We start from the raw sequence: 16,959 nt of genomic DNA, 5'->3' as shown, positions 1-16,959 counted from the left end.
TGTCCACTTGATGATCGTCTTTATAGTTATCCACTGGACATAAAGTGTGCCCCTAAGTAGATAGGTTTTCTTGGCAGGTAGAATAACTACTCAACAGTATGATGGCATTCTGGCAACTTCCCTCCCCCCCCCCCCCCCCCCCACACACACACATTGTGATGAAACATTCCCGATATTGCAAAACCCCCTACTCAGCCTGGAGCCTGGCAATGATTTGATTCCAGTGAGGGGATTGAGGGTCATCAGAGCCTACTCTTCGTGCATTTATGACAGAGCCACAAGGCTACAGTGGCCACACTGGATTAGTGGTGCTGGAAGAGCACAGCAGTTCAGGCAGCATCCAACGAGCAGCAAAATCGACGTTTCGGGCAAAAGCCCTTCATCAGGAATGGCCACAACCATGGTTAAAGCTCAACAAAGGAGTTACCCCTCCACCCTAGGTGGCCCTATGCTCTCAGGTTATTATGGAACCTTGCACAGCTTTTTGAGGACTCCTGTATCTTGAGGTTCCCTACCTTGAGCCTCAACAGCATTCACCCTTGCCGACCAGCTACTTTAAGAATCCTGTTGAACTTGAAACATTAATCCAGTTACTCTGTCTCTATATGGAGGCTGTTGAACTATCTAGCATTTTCTGTTTCTATCTCTGCTTCTCCCATCGCTGTTAATTGGACAGAATACAGAAAGTGGCCTACTGATTAGCCATTTCCTAGAAGATCTCTCCTCCTGGGAGGAAGTGAGGACTGATGAAGGGCTTATGCCCGAAACATCGATTCTTCTGTTCCTAGGATGCTGCCTGACCTGCTGAGTTTTTCCAGCACCACACTCTCGACTCAGAATCTCCTTCTAGCATGCAGAGATCTGAGGAGGGACTGGATCCAGAAATGATCCCCAAAGTTTTTCACCATTTACATGTAAAAATGGATGTGATCACTTAGGCCTGGCAAACTGTTTGCTTATCCTTTGTTACTGTGAGGTCTTCACATTGCTCTTGAAAATGGGGATCACATTATTGATCACCAGGCACATTACTAATGACTCTGTTCTTGTTTATCAGCCTACTTTCAGTAATGATGTATATCTTGTGTCATGACATCTTTCATTATCTTTAATTATCTCCAATCTTTAATTATCATCAGCATGATTATTAACTAATGAGCTTGCGATGTTCAGAGTTGAATCTCTAAGTGAAGGGATTCACTACTTACTATCGCATTTGGCACCTAATGACACCTAGAAAGTAATGCAAGTGAAAGGACTTTCCATACTATCTCCTCTGAGCTGCGAATTTGTAAACCAAGTAACAAGATCTGGCCAAAGATCAGCTTCTGCTCATTCAAAACTGATCTAAATGTAAACTAATATCATTGATCTGCTTGGCAGCTGACATATTGAAAGAGATGTTCCATGGTTTGCAGGACCTTAATAGGATAGAATTTTATGTGATATTTGAATCTGAAATAGTTTAGTTTGAAACTAGGGTCTTAAATCCTAGCAAAGAAAACTCGGAGGGTGGGGGATCAAGTTAGCTATGATGGATTGGGAAAATACATACTCTGCAGATGTTTAAGAAGGCAGTTCACGACCGCATTTTCAAGAGCTACTAGAGATGGAAAATAAATGTTGGCCCAGCCAATGACACATACATGCTATGAATGAATTTTTTTTTAAATGCACAGAGATTTGCTCGCAGATAAGCAGTGGCTAGTAATTAAAGAAATACTACAAGGTCTGCAATCGATATACATTCCTAAGGCACAAACATCAAAAGGGAATGGTGAATTAGCTGTAGTTGATGAAGGAAGTTAAAGATTGTGTTGTATAACAGGAAGTGACTTACAAGAATGTCAGAAATAGTGGCAAGCCTGAAGGTTGGCAACTATTTAGGATCCAGCAATGGGGGACCAAGAAACTGATTATGAAAGAATATAAATATACGTCACTGCAGAATATAAAGGAGGACTGTGCAAGCTTCTAACAATAGGCAAAAGGTTAGCAATGATAAATGTAGGCCCATTGCAGATGGCTACAGAAGAATATATTAGCGAGAACAGGGAAAGGCAGAGGAACTAAACAGTTAATTTGTGCCTGTTTTCATGGAATAAGATCAGACAATCTCACAGAAATGATAGGCAACCAAGAGACTGTAACTGAAGAGCTATAGAAACTAGCATTAATAAAAAGATAGTACTTGCAAGATTAATTGGAATGTGGGTTGATCAATCTTCTGGATCAGATGAGTGTTGCTTGAAGTAGAGATAGTAGATACATTGGCAGTTATGCTAATTCTGTAGATTCTGAAAATATTCTTACTGACTAGAAGGTGGCAAACATAATCCCGCTATTAGAGAAGGGAGGCGGAGGGAGAGTGTAGAACTACATATCTGTTAGCTTGGTGTTAGTAGGAGGGAAAATGCTTGAATCTATTGTAATAAATGAGATCATGTAATATTCAGAAAAGAATGGTAAACTCATGCTAACTCAGCAGGAATTTATGAAAGGGAAATCATGTTTGACAAGCTGGTTAGAGTTTATTGAGGATGGTTCTTGTAGCACAGACAAAGGAGAGCAAATGACTATGTTGGTTTTGATAATGTCCCATTTAGGAAGTTAGTAAATAAAATTAGAGTGCATGGGATTAGAGATGATATACTAGTATTGATTGTGAATTGATTTACACTAAGAATATGGTAGGAATAAGGACCATTTTCAGGATTGCAGACTGTTACTAGTGGGGTGCTGTAAGAATTTTAAATTGTTTCTCAAAATGAAATATCCACAGAATCTCAGATATTTTCCTCATGAGTTTGAAGATTTGTTTAAATACATTAATTTGTATCATAAAGTCATAGTGTGACGTCATTAAGTTGATTACCCAAGGGCTTTCTGTAAAGTGGTTGACTGCTAGTGAGTTGGCTGGTTTTTTGGGGGGTGGGGGGGGGGGAGTGGGAGAGAGAAGGTGGTACCTCATTAAGTTAAGAGTACAAATATGTTTACACGTTTTCAAATATATTTTTTCACTATCTAATTTGCCACTGTTAGGCCAATTATTAGATTGATTGCAGTAGTGTTAGCCAGTAGGATCAGTTAGCACTACAATAACTAACTGATACACTGAGCCAAACCTTTAACACCACAGTTCCTGAAACCAGCTACTGCAGTATTAATATCAATGGAACGATTGACATTTTGATAATTTCAGAAGTTGAAAGTTCAGAAGTAGTCCCTGAAAATGAGGCATGGAAACAAAGAACTTCTCCAGTCTAGGTTCCCAAGATAGTGGGATAGAAGATACAGTGTCACAGACTTTAAAACATGTTGAACTTGGAGGCATGATCAATGTGTAAAGTTTTATGGTATTTATGTTGTTCATTAAAAGTACTTTTTAAAATCAGATTTCTACCATTAATAACTAATGATGCATTTAAATGTGTCCTTTTTTGCATTTTATACAATAGGTGGTGACTGTGCAACTTTATTGAAGAATATTGGTGCTTTGCCTGTTGAAATGGCCAGGATGTATTTTGCAGAGACTGTGTTGGCTTTGGAATACCTACACAATTATGGCATTGTTCATCGAGACCTCAAGCCAGACAAGTATGAACTATTGTACTCACTAATTACTGCCAGGGTAATAATTTAGATTTGGCGTACTTTAGTGATGGTTTAGGGTGATGCTTACAATTACAAATTCTACAAGTTAGCACACTACCTAACAACTACATGATAACAATACAAGTATATATTTTTGGGTTCTCAATACAATTGTTAAAGAATATGTTGTAACAATAAAGATTTACAGCATTGAAGTGGACCATTTATCTACTTGAAGCACTTTTCCAGTTTACTGTTAATGGTTTTAGTGATCTCTTTGTCAACCACTCCCTGTGGCAAACCAGTCCATAACAACTGACTCTTTGAAGAAATTCCAAACCCTTCTCCTTGCTATCCTTGTGATATCACTTTTAACTTGAACACTCTTTATCACAGACAGTCCAACCAAAGCAAATAGTCTTTCTCTAGTTATTGTATGAAAGCTATGAAGGACCTCTATGAAATATGCTTTTTAAATTCTTTCATCCACTGAAAATAGCCCAAGTACTTGAGTGCCAATATGGTTTTCCATCCTTGGGGCAATCTGATACACTCAGGGAGTGGCTTGTATCTTAATTTAGACCCTGACTAAATGAATCTTAATATTGTATTGTGAATAAAGAGCTGGCTGTTCATGTTGTCCCTTACCACATTTCGTGCACAGGGACGAAATGTGGTAAGGGACACATTTTCCCAGAGCAAGTCATTTTTATGGGTGTAATTTCTTTCAATTTTTTTGGAACTCAGAACTCCACAATGAGTGATTTTTTTTTAAAAGAGAGAAATCAGAATTTGAGAGTATATAGTCATAAAATAAAAGCGTCTGCAAATATATAAAAAGGTGAGTAACCGAAGTAACTTTGGTTTCCTAGTGGTAAGACTAGGACATTAATAAGAGAGAAAAAGGAGAAGAAGGAATTTTGTTTTGCATCTGTCTTCAAGTAGAGGGCATTAAAAGCATCCCAATAACAGCAGAAAAGCAATAAGCTAAGGTGATGGAAAGCTAAAGGACTAAAAGCTGACTTGCTGTTTGGACCTGATAGCTCACAACCAAGGCTGTTAAAAGAAGTGGCTGCAGAAATTGATTGTAATCATGCAAAATTCCTGAAATTCTGGAATGTTGCCCACAGATTGTGAAACTGCCAACATATGTTCCTATTCAAGAAAGGTAGGAGTCAGAAAGGGGAGATGATGGCATAATAGTATTGAGGCTAGACTGTTAATCCACAGTACTAGGCTAATGCTTTGGGCTATGAGTTCAAACTTAATTCAGTTAATGAAAATAAACCCTGAAATTAAAGCTAACTTCAGTACTGATGGCCATGAGACTAGCATTGATTGTCAGAAAAATTAATCTGGTTCCCTAATCTACTTGGAGAAAAGGCATCTGTCAATTTTACCAGGTCTGGCCTTCATGTGACTTCAGGACCAATTCAGCAAAGTGTTCGAGTCTGACCTGTGCACGAAATGACCTAGCAAGACACAGCTCCTCCATTTGGAATGGCAATAAAGAATAAATAAATAAAAGCCAGAAACTATAGACCATCATCTGTCATTGGGAAAATGTGAAATATTGGAATCTGTTACTAAGGAAGTAGTAGCAGGACATTGAGAAAATGTTAGGATTTGGTAGGTTCAAATTTCACTCCAGGTATTTGAGTATTTAATATAGTTGAATAGTGCAATGCAGTAAGGAGGGAATGCTGCAGTGTCAGAGCTCTGTATTCCAGACTGATGTTCAGCTGACACTCCATTTCCCCCACAGGTTGATGTAAAGATTCCATGGCACTATTTCAAAAAGAGCAAAAGAATTCCTCATAGTTCCCTATATTTATCTATCAACCAACATCACTGAAAGGATCAAAATGATCATTTTTTTCTCATTGTTGTTTGATCTCAAGTTGGCAGCTCATTTCCTACTTTACAACAATAACTTTACTGCAAATTGTTCATTGTTTGCAAAATACTTTTCTGTGTCTGAGGTTGTGACAGGTATTCAACAATACAGTTTTTTTCTGTCTTTTGGAATAATATAGCTTCATGTAGATGCATAAATGTTGAGGTCTTGGTACTTCATCTTCAAGATTGACAATTGCAGAGAGAAAATACTATTTTGGAAATATATTCAAAATTCTAATTAACTTCATTTTGCAAAACACAAAAAAAATGAAGTACATGCTTATTTTTCTTGTGTATTTATTCATACAACAAAAATGTGCACTATTTCAAAAGTAATACTGTTTTCTTCTAAGGAAAAGAGACTTTCAGATATTTGTATTTGCATAACAATAAAAGTAAATAACATGCACCAACATGTTTTCAATTATTTTGATGTTTCAGATGGTCTGAAAGTACTTATCAAGAAGAGTAGTTTCAGGTTTTCCACAGATACATCTGATCACTTGAAATAATTAGTACTTCATGGATGAGGGGCAAAACTTCATGAAAATCCATCTTGACACTCATTCTCCTGTTCCTATTTTCAGGCTCCCCTCATAAAGCACCAGTTCTCTCCTTTAATTCCCATTGCCCAAAATACAGACTCCAGTTTCTCCTACTCTCCAAAAAAAAAAGTGTTGCTGTTGGCTTTTCTCTTTAAGTTACCCTCTTTCTCTTTTTCTCATAAGTACTATCTCTGGATCTTGCTCAGAAGGTCTATTGACCCACATCTTGCCCCCCTTCATCCTTCCACCTCAGTTTGACACAAATGGCTATTCCTGGCTCCTCAACTTTCTTCAATCACCAGTTTCTAAATCTCTCTGGCTTGGCTTTGCCCTCTTGTCCTGACCTACCTGTTCATCTTCCTTCCCACTTACCCACTCCACACTTCCCATTGACCTATCACAATTGCCCACCTATCACCATCCCAACTGCTTATCCCCTAGTCCCACTACCCTTATTTATTTCTCTTCCCCCTCCCCAGTCCTGATGAAAGGTCAAGCCCAAAGCATCGACTGTCTTTGCCTCAGATGCTGTCTGACCTGCTGTGCTTTTTCCAGTGAGGCACTTCATCAACTCTGGCTTCTCCAGTATCTGCAGTCCTCACTATCTCTAAGTAGTCCTATTGGAATTGCTTCCCCTGCCACTACACCCACACTGAAAACACAAGATTACATCCCCTCAAAGGTTCTTAGCCTCTGCTTAATTCTTGCTAATGTATACCTTTTGTAAAAAGTGATCCTTGTCATAAGTTACGCAAGACGAAAAAAGTTTGTTTTGGCTTACCGTCTTTGAAATTAGCTTGGAGATGCATTGTGGTTTTTAGTTAATCATTGACACTGTCATAAATTCCAGTAAATAGCTGGTAAATTCTGACCAAAACCTTCCTACGTTCACCATTGTGCATCCATGCATATTGTTCAAGATTTCTTATACCAAAGTGCATAAGCACATTGCATAAATGCCGTATTTAAAGATGTTTACTATTCCTTACTTCAGCAACTTAGTTTGCCCAGATTTCTTTGAAATAGTGAATCTAGTTGCCATGCATATCAAATGGGTCAGTTTCAGATCAGACTGGAATGCTGCCTGTCAGACATAGTGGAAAATAAAAGCAGTTCATTCAATATCAATTCCCTTATGAAAAAGGAGTTGCATGATTGAACATTACGTTCAATATTGTCTTTACATTTGTGCCTTGAACAAATTACTGTAGTCAGACAATTTATGTTGGAACTTCATTGTTTATAATTTTTGAAAATCTGGTTTATATTATAGCATTGTTAATTTAAATATATAGCACTGGATTCCTCTGATTGTTTCAATTACATTAATCTTGCATTCATAACAATCATTATTGTTTTGTGCATTGTCTTCAATTTATTATAACAACCGTATCAAACTTCAGGTTAAGTTAATGTCTTGAAATTAATCTGCTGTATCTAAGTGTTATTGATGCATTCATTCTAAGTCTGTTAGTACACTGACAATTTTAAAGAATTGACAATCAGACACCATTAATTAAATTGGAGAAAAGCATGAAGTTTTAGAAGGATTCTGGACCTTTGTTATAGAAAAAACATCACACAATCATCTGGTACATTTCAAAGCCTTTCATGTATATATTACCTCGAATATTGACTGAATTATTTCGCCTTACAGTCTGCTCATCACTTCAATGGGTCACATCAAGCTGACAGATTTTGGGCTTTCAAAGATTGGTCTGATGAGCCTCACCACTAATCTATATGAAGGACATATTGAAAAAGATGCAAGAGAATTTCTTGACAAGCAGGTAATACATTTTTGAGTATTATTATTTTACTGATCTGTTTTTGTGGCATTATCACTGTGGACTCCATCTCATGTTATGACGATAACTCACCATGATATCCTCAGCTCTATTTTGTTGACTCACCTGTGATTTCTGTCAGAAAACTTTGGACTTAGTAGTTAAGTGAGAAACAATATATTTTTTAAAATCCTAAATATAATGTACCGAGCACTAAGAAATCAGCTCTGAAGAGTCACTAGACCCAAAATATTGTCTCTGGTTTCTCTCCATAAATACTGCCAGACCGGCTGAGATTTTCCAGCAATTTTTGTTCTGTTTTAAGAAATTCTCCCACTTTGTTGTACGGAATGAAGTGTTGCTTGAAGCAATCAACCTGAAATTTTAGAGCAATATTAGTTTTCATTTGGTTAATTTGTTTTCAGGTTATTCCTTTTGAGTTTTAGTTGATCATGTTTACTTGGAAAATTGTCAAGCATCATCATAGGAGCGGCACGGTGGCTCAGTGGTTAGCATTACTGTCTCACAGCGCCAGGGACCCAGGTTCAATTCCTTCCTCGGGTAACTGTGTGGAGTTTGCACATTCTCCCATGTCTGTGTGGGTTTCCTCCAGGTGCTCCACAGTCCAAAGATGTGCAGGTCAGGTGAATTGGCCATGTTAAATTGCCCATAGTGTTAGGTGCATTAGTCAGGGGTAAATGTAGGGAATGGGTTGCTCTTTGGAGGGTCGGTGTGGACTTGTTGGGCTGAAGGGCCTGTTTCCACACTGTAGGAAATCTAATCTAATCTAATTCTATCTTGTCAGGTGACAATTGTCAAATGCTCACTGAATTACTATCCATATATCAGATGTCCAATCCTATATATTCCAACATATTGTAGGATCAACTGTTGCTTCTTACAATGAATAGTATGCTACATTTTTGTGATGTTTTTAAAATATTAATAAATCAGCTAGTTTATTGAGCTTTTTTATTTTCGAAAAATGAGTGGTTAGAAAATCACCTGAAGTGAATATTCTATTCATTTTGCTGAGCCATAGGTTTTGTGAATGAGGATTTAAATGTACAGAGAGATAAGTTTTATCAAACAAGATCTTTTATTTTGACAAAGGTATGTGGAACTCCAGAATACATCGCTCCTGAAGTGATATTGCGGCAGGGTTATGGAAAGCCAGTGGATTGGTGGGCCATGGGTATAATCCTGTATGAATTTTTAGTAGGATGTGTTCCTTTCTTTGGAGATACTCCAGAGGAACTGTTTGGGCAAGTGATAAGTGGTAAGTAATGTTTTGGATTTTCAGCCTTCTCTGCACCAATTAAGATATATGGAGAACTTTGGTGAAAAGCAGCAAATAAATCCTTCAATCTTAAGTTGCTCCTAGAATCCTGAAGTTTTGTTGATTTTGAGATGATAATGACAGGGAAACTGCTGGCCTTTGACATTATTACATCACTGAAAAATGACAGCAGCTTCAGGATTCTGCTGTGTGACTCTACGTGCACTGACCATCATGGAAATATGGAGCTATCAGTAATTCTATGTTGCATAACAGGGTGTGCTCTTAGATTGCAATCCCTCAGCAATCAGTACAGTTAGAAGAAATCCAATTTATTGTTCTTTGTCTTGCTGCAAAACCCATGGCAAAGTAAGAGTTGTAACGAAAGTTTTTCAACTGCACTCAAAGCTTGGGTACTAGTTAAGCACCCTCACTGGCAGTGACAAGCTGGTTTTAATTTTATGGAAATCCAAATTTCTCCATTATGATGTAAAAACAGAAATCCACAATTTTACCTGCTTTTTAAATTTGCTTTTAAAGTTAGTTTATCTTTTAGCTTCTATCTTATTTCAGTCATAATTTAATTCACAACCTGAAGATTTAAATTAAAAATTATTGTTATTAGTGGTTTTAACTTCTTGCCTTTCTGCCTCTGAGAATATTTTTGAACAAGCAGAGCAAGCAGCCTGACAATATTGTTGCTACATTGTTCAGAAGGTCCCCTGACTTGGTATCTGGTTTAAACTTCCTTGACTTAGTGCCAGGAAAGATGAAATCCATGCCATGGACATTGTTCCTCTTGGGCAGCTTCCTTCAATGACATATTCAATGCTGTTGCTTTACCAATGATTTCAAAGCTCAATGGTTTTTCTGTATTGGAAATCAAAACCCCTTTCTATTGTTCATTATTATTCAAGGAAAATTCCAATTTTGTAATTGTACTAGAGTAATCTATCCAGTAAGTGCAGTTATTGCTGACATACAAAAATAATTCATGCATTATTTCAATAAAGTCATAAATCTGGTTTAAATGTTTTAACAACCTGTTAAAGTATTGGAAATAATAGTTTAGTATAAGTGTATTTAACCATTTGTTAGAATAACATAGTCAATTTTACATACAATTACATTGAAATTGTAGTAAAGAGATAGGTGATGCTAATCCTCCAGGCAAGCAGTGGTCTTAATTCATGTGCCCACTCTGTTCCCATATCCCCTTGTTACCAACTCCCTTATCAATCTCTTTTTACCTATTTTTAAACGTTAACTTGGTTTCAGTTTTAATCTCTAACAGCAGTAGAGCATTTGACATCCACAAAGCCTTTTTTTAAGCTTTTCTCCTGCTTTTGATGCTAATTTTCTTGTAATTAATCTTGTATTTGGGTCCTAATGTTTTAAATGGACTATTCAGTTATTTTCAGATGATGTGGAAAAGTGTGACATGATTGATCCCAGAACGTACGATATAAGATTGACTTCCCTTGGTCTACTCTGCCTTTCCCTCTGCCTCTCCCTTTCCGAAAAGAGAAAGCTGAGAGAGGATTTGATTGAAATGTTAAGGATTATTAAAGGTCTGGAAAAATTGGAACCAAATAGGTTATCCTGCTATGTACAAAATGTAAATACTAAGGGATGTATTAACAAATGAAGGCACCAAAGGCACCACAGGAATGGCAGGACAGACCTCTATACTTAAAGGCTGGTAAACAAGTGAAACACATTGCTGTTATGGTTGATGGGATAATAAAGCTTAATAGGTTCTGGTAGCTTAATGTTCCAGGGTATAGATACTATAGAAAGGGAGGTCAAGAGAGGAGTGGCGTTTTGGGTAAGAGATAACATTACAGCTGTCCTTAGGGAAGAAATTCCTGGAATTATGTCCAGGGAAGTTATTTGGATGGAGTTGAGAAATAAGAAAGGGATGATCACCTTACTGGGATTGTCCAATAGACCCCCGAATAGTCAGCAGGAAATTGAGTAACAAATTTGTAAGGAGATCTCTGTTATCTGTAAGAATAATTGGGTGGCTATGTTAGGGGATTTTAACTTGCCAAACATAGACTGGGACTATTATAGTGTTAGGGGCTTGGATGGAGAGGAATTTAAGTGCGTTTAAGGAATTAAGGAATTTAAAATTTTCTGATTCAGTATTTGGATGTACCTACTGAAGAAAATGCATGTCTTGACCTACACTTGGGAAATAAAGCAGGGCAAGTGACTGAGGTGGCAGAAGGGTAGCACTTTGGGACTAGTGACCATTATTGTATTTGTTTTAAAATAGTGATGGAAAAGGATAGACCAGATCTAAAAGTTAAAATTCTAAATTGGAGGAAGGCCAATTTTGGCAGTATTATTTGAAAGGCAAAAACTTTCAAAAGTTGATTGGGGGTTGATATTTGCGGGTAAAGAGACAGCTGGAAAATGGGAAGCCTTCAAAAATGAGATAACATGAGTCCAGAGACAATATGTTCCTGTTAGGGTTAAGGCCAAGGCTGATAGGTGTAGAAAATGCTGGATGACTCAAGAAATTGAGGTTTTGGTCAAGAATAAGAAAGAAGGATATGTCAGGTGTAGACAACAGAGATCGAGTGAATCCCCAGAAGAGTATAAATGCAGTAGGAGTATACTTAAGAGGGAAATCAGGAGGGCTGAAAGGGGACATGAGATAGCTTTGGCATATAGGGTTAAGCAGAATCCAAAGGGTTTTTACAAATACATTAAGGACAAAAGGGTAACCTAGGAGAGAATAGGGCCCCTCAGAGATCAGCAAGGCCACCGATGTGTGCAGCCACATGAGATGGGGGAGATACTAAATGAGTATTTTGCATCAGTGTTTACTGTGGAGAAGGACATGGAAGATAGGGAACAATAGGAAATAAATAGTGACATCTTTAAAAATGTCCATTTTACTGAGGATGTGGTGCTGGATGTCTTAAAATGCATAAAGGTATATAAATCTCTGGGACCTGATCAGGTGTACCCTCAAACTCTGTGGGAAGGTTGGAGGTAATTGCTGGGCCCCTTGCTGCAATATTTGTATCATCGATAGCCACACGTAAAGTGCTGGAAGACTGGAGATTGGCTTAATGTGGTGCCAGTATTAAAGAAACATGGTAAGGAAACTCCAGGGGACTATAGCCTGGTGAGCCTAACATCAGTGGTCGGCACGTTGTTGGAGGGAATCCTGAGGGACTGGATTTATATGTATTTGGAACACAAGATCTAGCTATTTAGGTATAGTACTGGCTCAAGTGAAGAAGACAGAGGGTGGCAGTGGAGGTTTGCTTTTCAGACTGGAGGTCTGTGACCAATGGTGTGGCACAAGGATCGGTGCTGGGTCCACTAAATTTTATCATTTATATAAATGATTTGGATTTGAACATAGGAGGTATAGTTAGTAAGTTTGCAGGTGACTCCAAAATTGAAGGTGTAGTGGACAGCAAAGAAAGTTACCTCAGAGTGCAATGGGATATTGGTCAGATGGGCCAATAGACCAAGGAGTGTCAGATGGAGTTTAATTTGGATAAATGTGAGGTGCTGCATTTTGGAAAGGCAAATCAGGGCAGGACTTATACATTTAATGGTAAGGTCCTAGGGACCTTACAAAGAGGCTTTGGAGTGCAGGTTCATAGTTCCTTGAAAGTGGAGTGGTAGCCAGGGTAGTGAAGAAGGCATTTGGTATGAGTGCGTTTATTAGTCAGTGCATTGAGTATAGGAGTTGGGAGGTCATGTTGTGGCTGTACAGGACATTGTTTTGGCCACTTTTAGAATAGTGCGTGTAATTCTGGTTTCCCTGCTATTAGAAGGATGTTGTGAAACTTGAAAGGGTTCAGCAAGATTTACAAGGCTGTTGCCGGGGTTGAAGGGTTTGAGCTATAGGGAGAAGCTGAGGCTATTTTCCCTGGAGCAGTGGGAGTTGAGGGGTGACCTTATAGAGGTTTATAAAATCATGAAAGACATGGATAGAGTAAATACAAAATTAGAGGGCATAGTTTTAAGGTGAGAGGGGAAAGATTTTAAAAGGACTTAAGGGGCAACTTTATGTGGTTTATTGTTATGAAGCTGTAGGTGTACTATACCTTTAACAGAGTTAAAAGCTAGCAGAACTACCTGACACAGCACCAAGTGTTCTGAACAAATTGTAATGTAACATTTGGTTGAACAACTCGATTAGCTAGTTGCCTGGCAATGACTAAACAAATTTGAATTAAGCCAATCAGTTTAACTTATGCCTCGAAAAACACCAAACTGCAATCAAGTTTGAATTTAGTATATTGACATTCTTAAAAGCCAATGACACAATCCGATGATTTGGGGGTATAAGACTGAGGAAAATTGAACAGTTGTGAGAGAATTGCCAAGCCCCCAGCATCTGCAGCTTGCCTGGAGAATAGCTCTCTTAAAGGTGCCTTTATCGATCAGTGACTTGTGAAGCAGAAATCCTGAAGAAGAAGAAAAGAAGACAGAGGAAGCCATAACGAGAAGATTCAACATCTGGCTGGTTTTGATAAGTTGAATTTTGGTAAATCTTAATCGGGGGTTTTATCAGACTAATATTATAGAAGGGAAGATAAAAGATAGGTTAGATGAAGGAGTTGTAAATAGTTGTTAGTTAATTATTCATCTTATTCTTTAAGAAAGCAAGTTGTTAATTTTTACTTTAAATAGTTCTTGGCCTCTCGAATTTTCATAGATAACTGCACGGGATAAATCTTTTCTGTGTTGCTGGTTTAAGTTAAGCAGGAGGGTTAACTCCCGTGACATAACAGTTTAGGGGCTTGTCGTTGGGAATTGAACAGTTTGGGGGCTCGGGTCCATGACTTGGACAGGTTTAGACAGATCAGTTAGGAGATTTGAACAGGTAAGATCCCAGTAGATTTAAACACTTGCAAGTTAGTGTCCTAGATCTTTAAATAAAACATCGGTGAGTCAATTTGTTTAATTTCAGTGACTTGTAGTTGATTAAACTAAAAGTGAGAGAAATGCTTCCTAAAATTGGCAAAGATTCTGGGGTTTGAAGATGATTTTCAAATTTACCAAGAAAATTTAGAAGGAAAGAAAAAGGCCATACTTCTAGAATTAGCAAATAAATTAGATTTGGGTTTAATCAAGGACAAAAGTCAAGCTGAAATTGTAAGGGAATCACTCAAACACTTAGGTGTGTCAGACAAACAAAGAAGTGCAGTAGAGGTAGAAAACCTTAAATTATAATTGAGGAAAATGGAGTTAGAAGATAAACAGACAGAGAAAAGTTCTTAGCTGAGCAAAACAAGAGAGAATTTGAACTTGAGAAGTTGCAACTTAGTCAGCAAAGTCAAGTTAACAGGATGGAGATTGAAAGAGAAGGTAGTGATGTATATAAATATGTCAAAACTCTGCCACATCTTGAGGAGAAAGATGTTGAAGCCTTCTTTATTTCGTTTGAAAAATTGGCTAGGCAGATGGAGTGGTTTGAGGATTTATGAGTCATGCTAGTTCAGATTAAACTGGTAGGCAGAGCTGGTGAGATATTTGCCGCATTGTCAGTTGAAGGGTCAAGAGATTATGAAGAGGTTGAACAGGCTATTTTAAGTGCTTATGAATTGGTACCAGAAACACACAGACAGCAGTTCAGAAACACAAAGAAGATACCAGGTCAGACTCATTTTGAGTTTAAAAGAGTTAAACATTGTCATTTTGATCGATTGGTACGTGCTATGAAAATAGATAGGACCTTTGAGGCTCTAAGAGAGATTATTCTGCTGGAGGAGTTTAAAAACTCACTTCCACAGATAGTAAAAATTCACATGGAGGAAAAGAAAGTTCAGGAAGTGAAAAGGGCAGCAGAATTAGCAGATAAGTACATGTTGGTGCACAACAGAAGCTTCCGGCCAGAATTTCGTCCTGTGAGGGTTAGAAGCTGGGAGAAGGGGAGATCGTATACTACGAAATCAAGAGTAGAGAGCATTGGTAAGAATTTAGCACAGGATAAAAAAGAAGTCCAAGAAGGTGGAAGGAGGGATGGAAGGCGTCAGGTGTTTCCACTGTGGTAAAATGGGACATGTAAAGTCACAGTACTGGTCATTAAAGAAAGGCACCATGGGAAAAGATGTGGTAAAAGAAGCTAAGCCAGTGGCATTCATGAAGGTAGTAAAGGAGACCCCAAGAAGAGCCGAGGAGCTGCAGGAGAGTGCACAGCCTAGGCAGGGGCTGGGTATGGAGTTAGTACCTGACTTCTATAAAGAATTTGCCTCTGTGGATAATGTTTACTCAGAAAGAAGGGGGAAGAAGTTATAATTTTGAGAAATGTGGATACATACTCCGAAAAAGGGGCAGAGAATATTCTAGAGGGTTATTATCTGAAAGATAAAATGGAGACCATGGCAGGTTAGTGGAGAGAAGAAATGGGCTGAAGTGCACCAGATTGTGTTGCTGGTAGCATACAGACAGGAGGTGTTACAGGTAGCACATGAACTACGCGTAGGAGGTCACCTAGGGGTATGAAAGACTCAGGCTATGATACAAAAACATCTTTATTGGCCTGGAATGCATAAGGTTGTGGTTAACTTTTGTCATAGGTGTCATACATGCCAAATGGTAGGTAAGCCACTGGCAGTAATAAAACAGCCCCCTTGTTGCCAATTCCCACAAGTGAAGAACCTTTCACTCGGATTATAATTGATTTTGTAGGTCCCCTCCCAAGAACTAAAAGTGGGAACTAGTACTTGTTAAGCATAATGGATGTGTCTACCAGATTTCTGCAGGCTTCCATATCGGAGTATCAAGGCAAAAAAGGGTGGTAGAGCAGTTAGTAGCTGTCTTCACACAGAGAGATTCAGTCGGGCCAAGGGTCAAATTTTACTGCTAGGCTGTTTAAGGAGGTTATGAATAGCTTAAGTATACCGCACTTTTAAATTCAGGGCATATCATCCTGAATCCCAGGGACCTTCAGAAAGATGGCATCATGCCTTGAAGATCATGTTGTGAGTATACTGTCAGGATTACCCAAATTATTGAGTAAAGGAATCCCACTTGTGTTGTTTGCTATTAGAGATGCCCCAAACAAATCTGCTTGGTTCACTCCCTTCAAGTTAATGTTCGGGCGTGAAGTGAGAAGTCCTTTGAAATTAATTAAAGAAAAGTTGACAGGACCAAAGTTGAGATCTCACTTAGATTATGTATCGGAGGTGAAGGAGGGATTAAATAGAGTAGGTGAGTTAGCTAAATAGCACCTAAAGAGGGCACACTGTACAATGAAGCAGGTGGCAGATAAAAGCTCTTAGACTCAGACATTTTCCTGAGGGGATGACATGTTAGTACTGATACCAGTGATAGGCCAGGTTTCGTGGTCCCTCTCAAATTGAGAAAAATTTGAGTCAGGTGAACTATCTAGTAAAGATGCCACATAAAAAAGGAAGGTATCGGGTATGTCATGTGAGCACGTTGTATTATACTAGAGAGAAAGAACTGGTGAAACAGGTGTTAGTTATTGCCCTACAGAGTGGGGAATCAAATTCAAATGGTGTAGATTTTGATGTGCCTCAAAATAGATTAAAATATGACGAAGCCCTTCAGGAGTGAGATAGGTTAGTAAGCTATCTGTCTCAGGAGCATAGAACACAGTTGAAAGATTTGTTACTGCAGTATAAGGACATATGTAAGTACCAGATGGGGAGGACTAATGCTATTGTACATGAAGTACACATAGGGAATACTGTTCTGATAAAACAACACCCCTATCGGCTTAATCCTTTCAAAGCCAGGCAGGTCCAGAAGGAGGTGAAGGCCATGCTTGACGAGGACATCATCGAACCAAGCCTGAGCGAGTGGAGTTCACCGATCGTCTTAGTTCTCAAACCAACGGGACTCAACAGTT

General features: G+C 38.4%; 1 protein-coding gene across 1 annotated transcript in view; it reads left to right on the top strand.

Annotated features, from left to right (window-relative positions):
* The window catches only part of mast2 (microtubule associated serine/threonine kinase 2), a 418,453-nt gene that overhangs the window by 366,989 nt on the left and 34,505 nt on the right, over positions 1–16,959 (top strand). The window contains 3 exon segments of the mRNA XM_072574356.1: positions 3,459–3,597; positions 7,696–7,828; positions 8,939–9,104. Of these exon segments, the coding sequence (XP_072430457.1) occupies positions 3,459–3,597; positions 7,696–7,828; positions 8,939–9,104 (438 nt within the window).

The sequence above is a fragment of the Chiloscyllium punctatum genome, chromosome 7, assembly GCF_047496795.1.
Source record: "Chiloscyllium punctatum isolate Juve2018m chromosome 7, sChiPun1.3, whole genome shotgun sequence".
NCBI lineage: Eukaryota > Metazoa > Chordata > Chondrichthyes > Orectolobiformes > Hemiscylliidae > Chiloscyllium > Chiloscyllium punctatum.
This window is presented reverse-complemented; position numbering and strand designations above follow the sequence as displayed.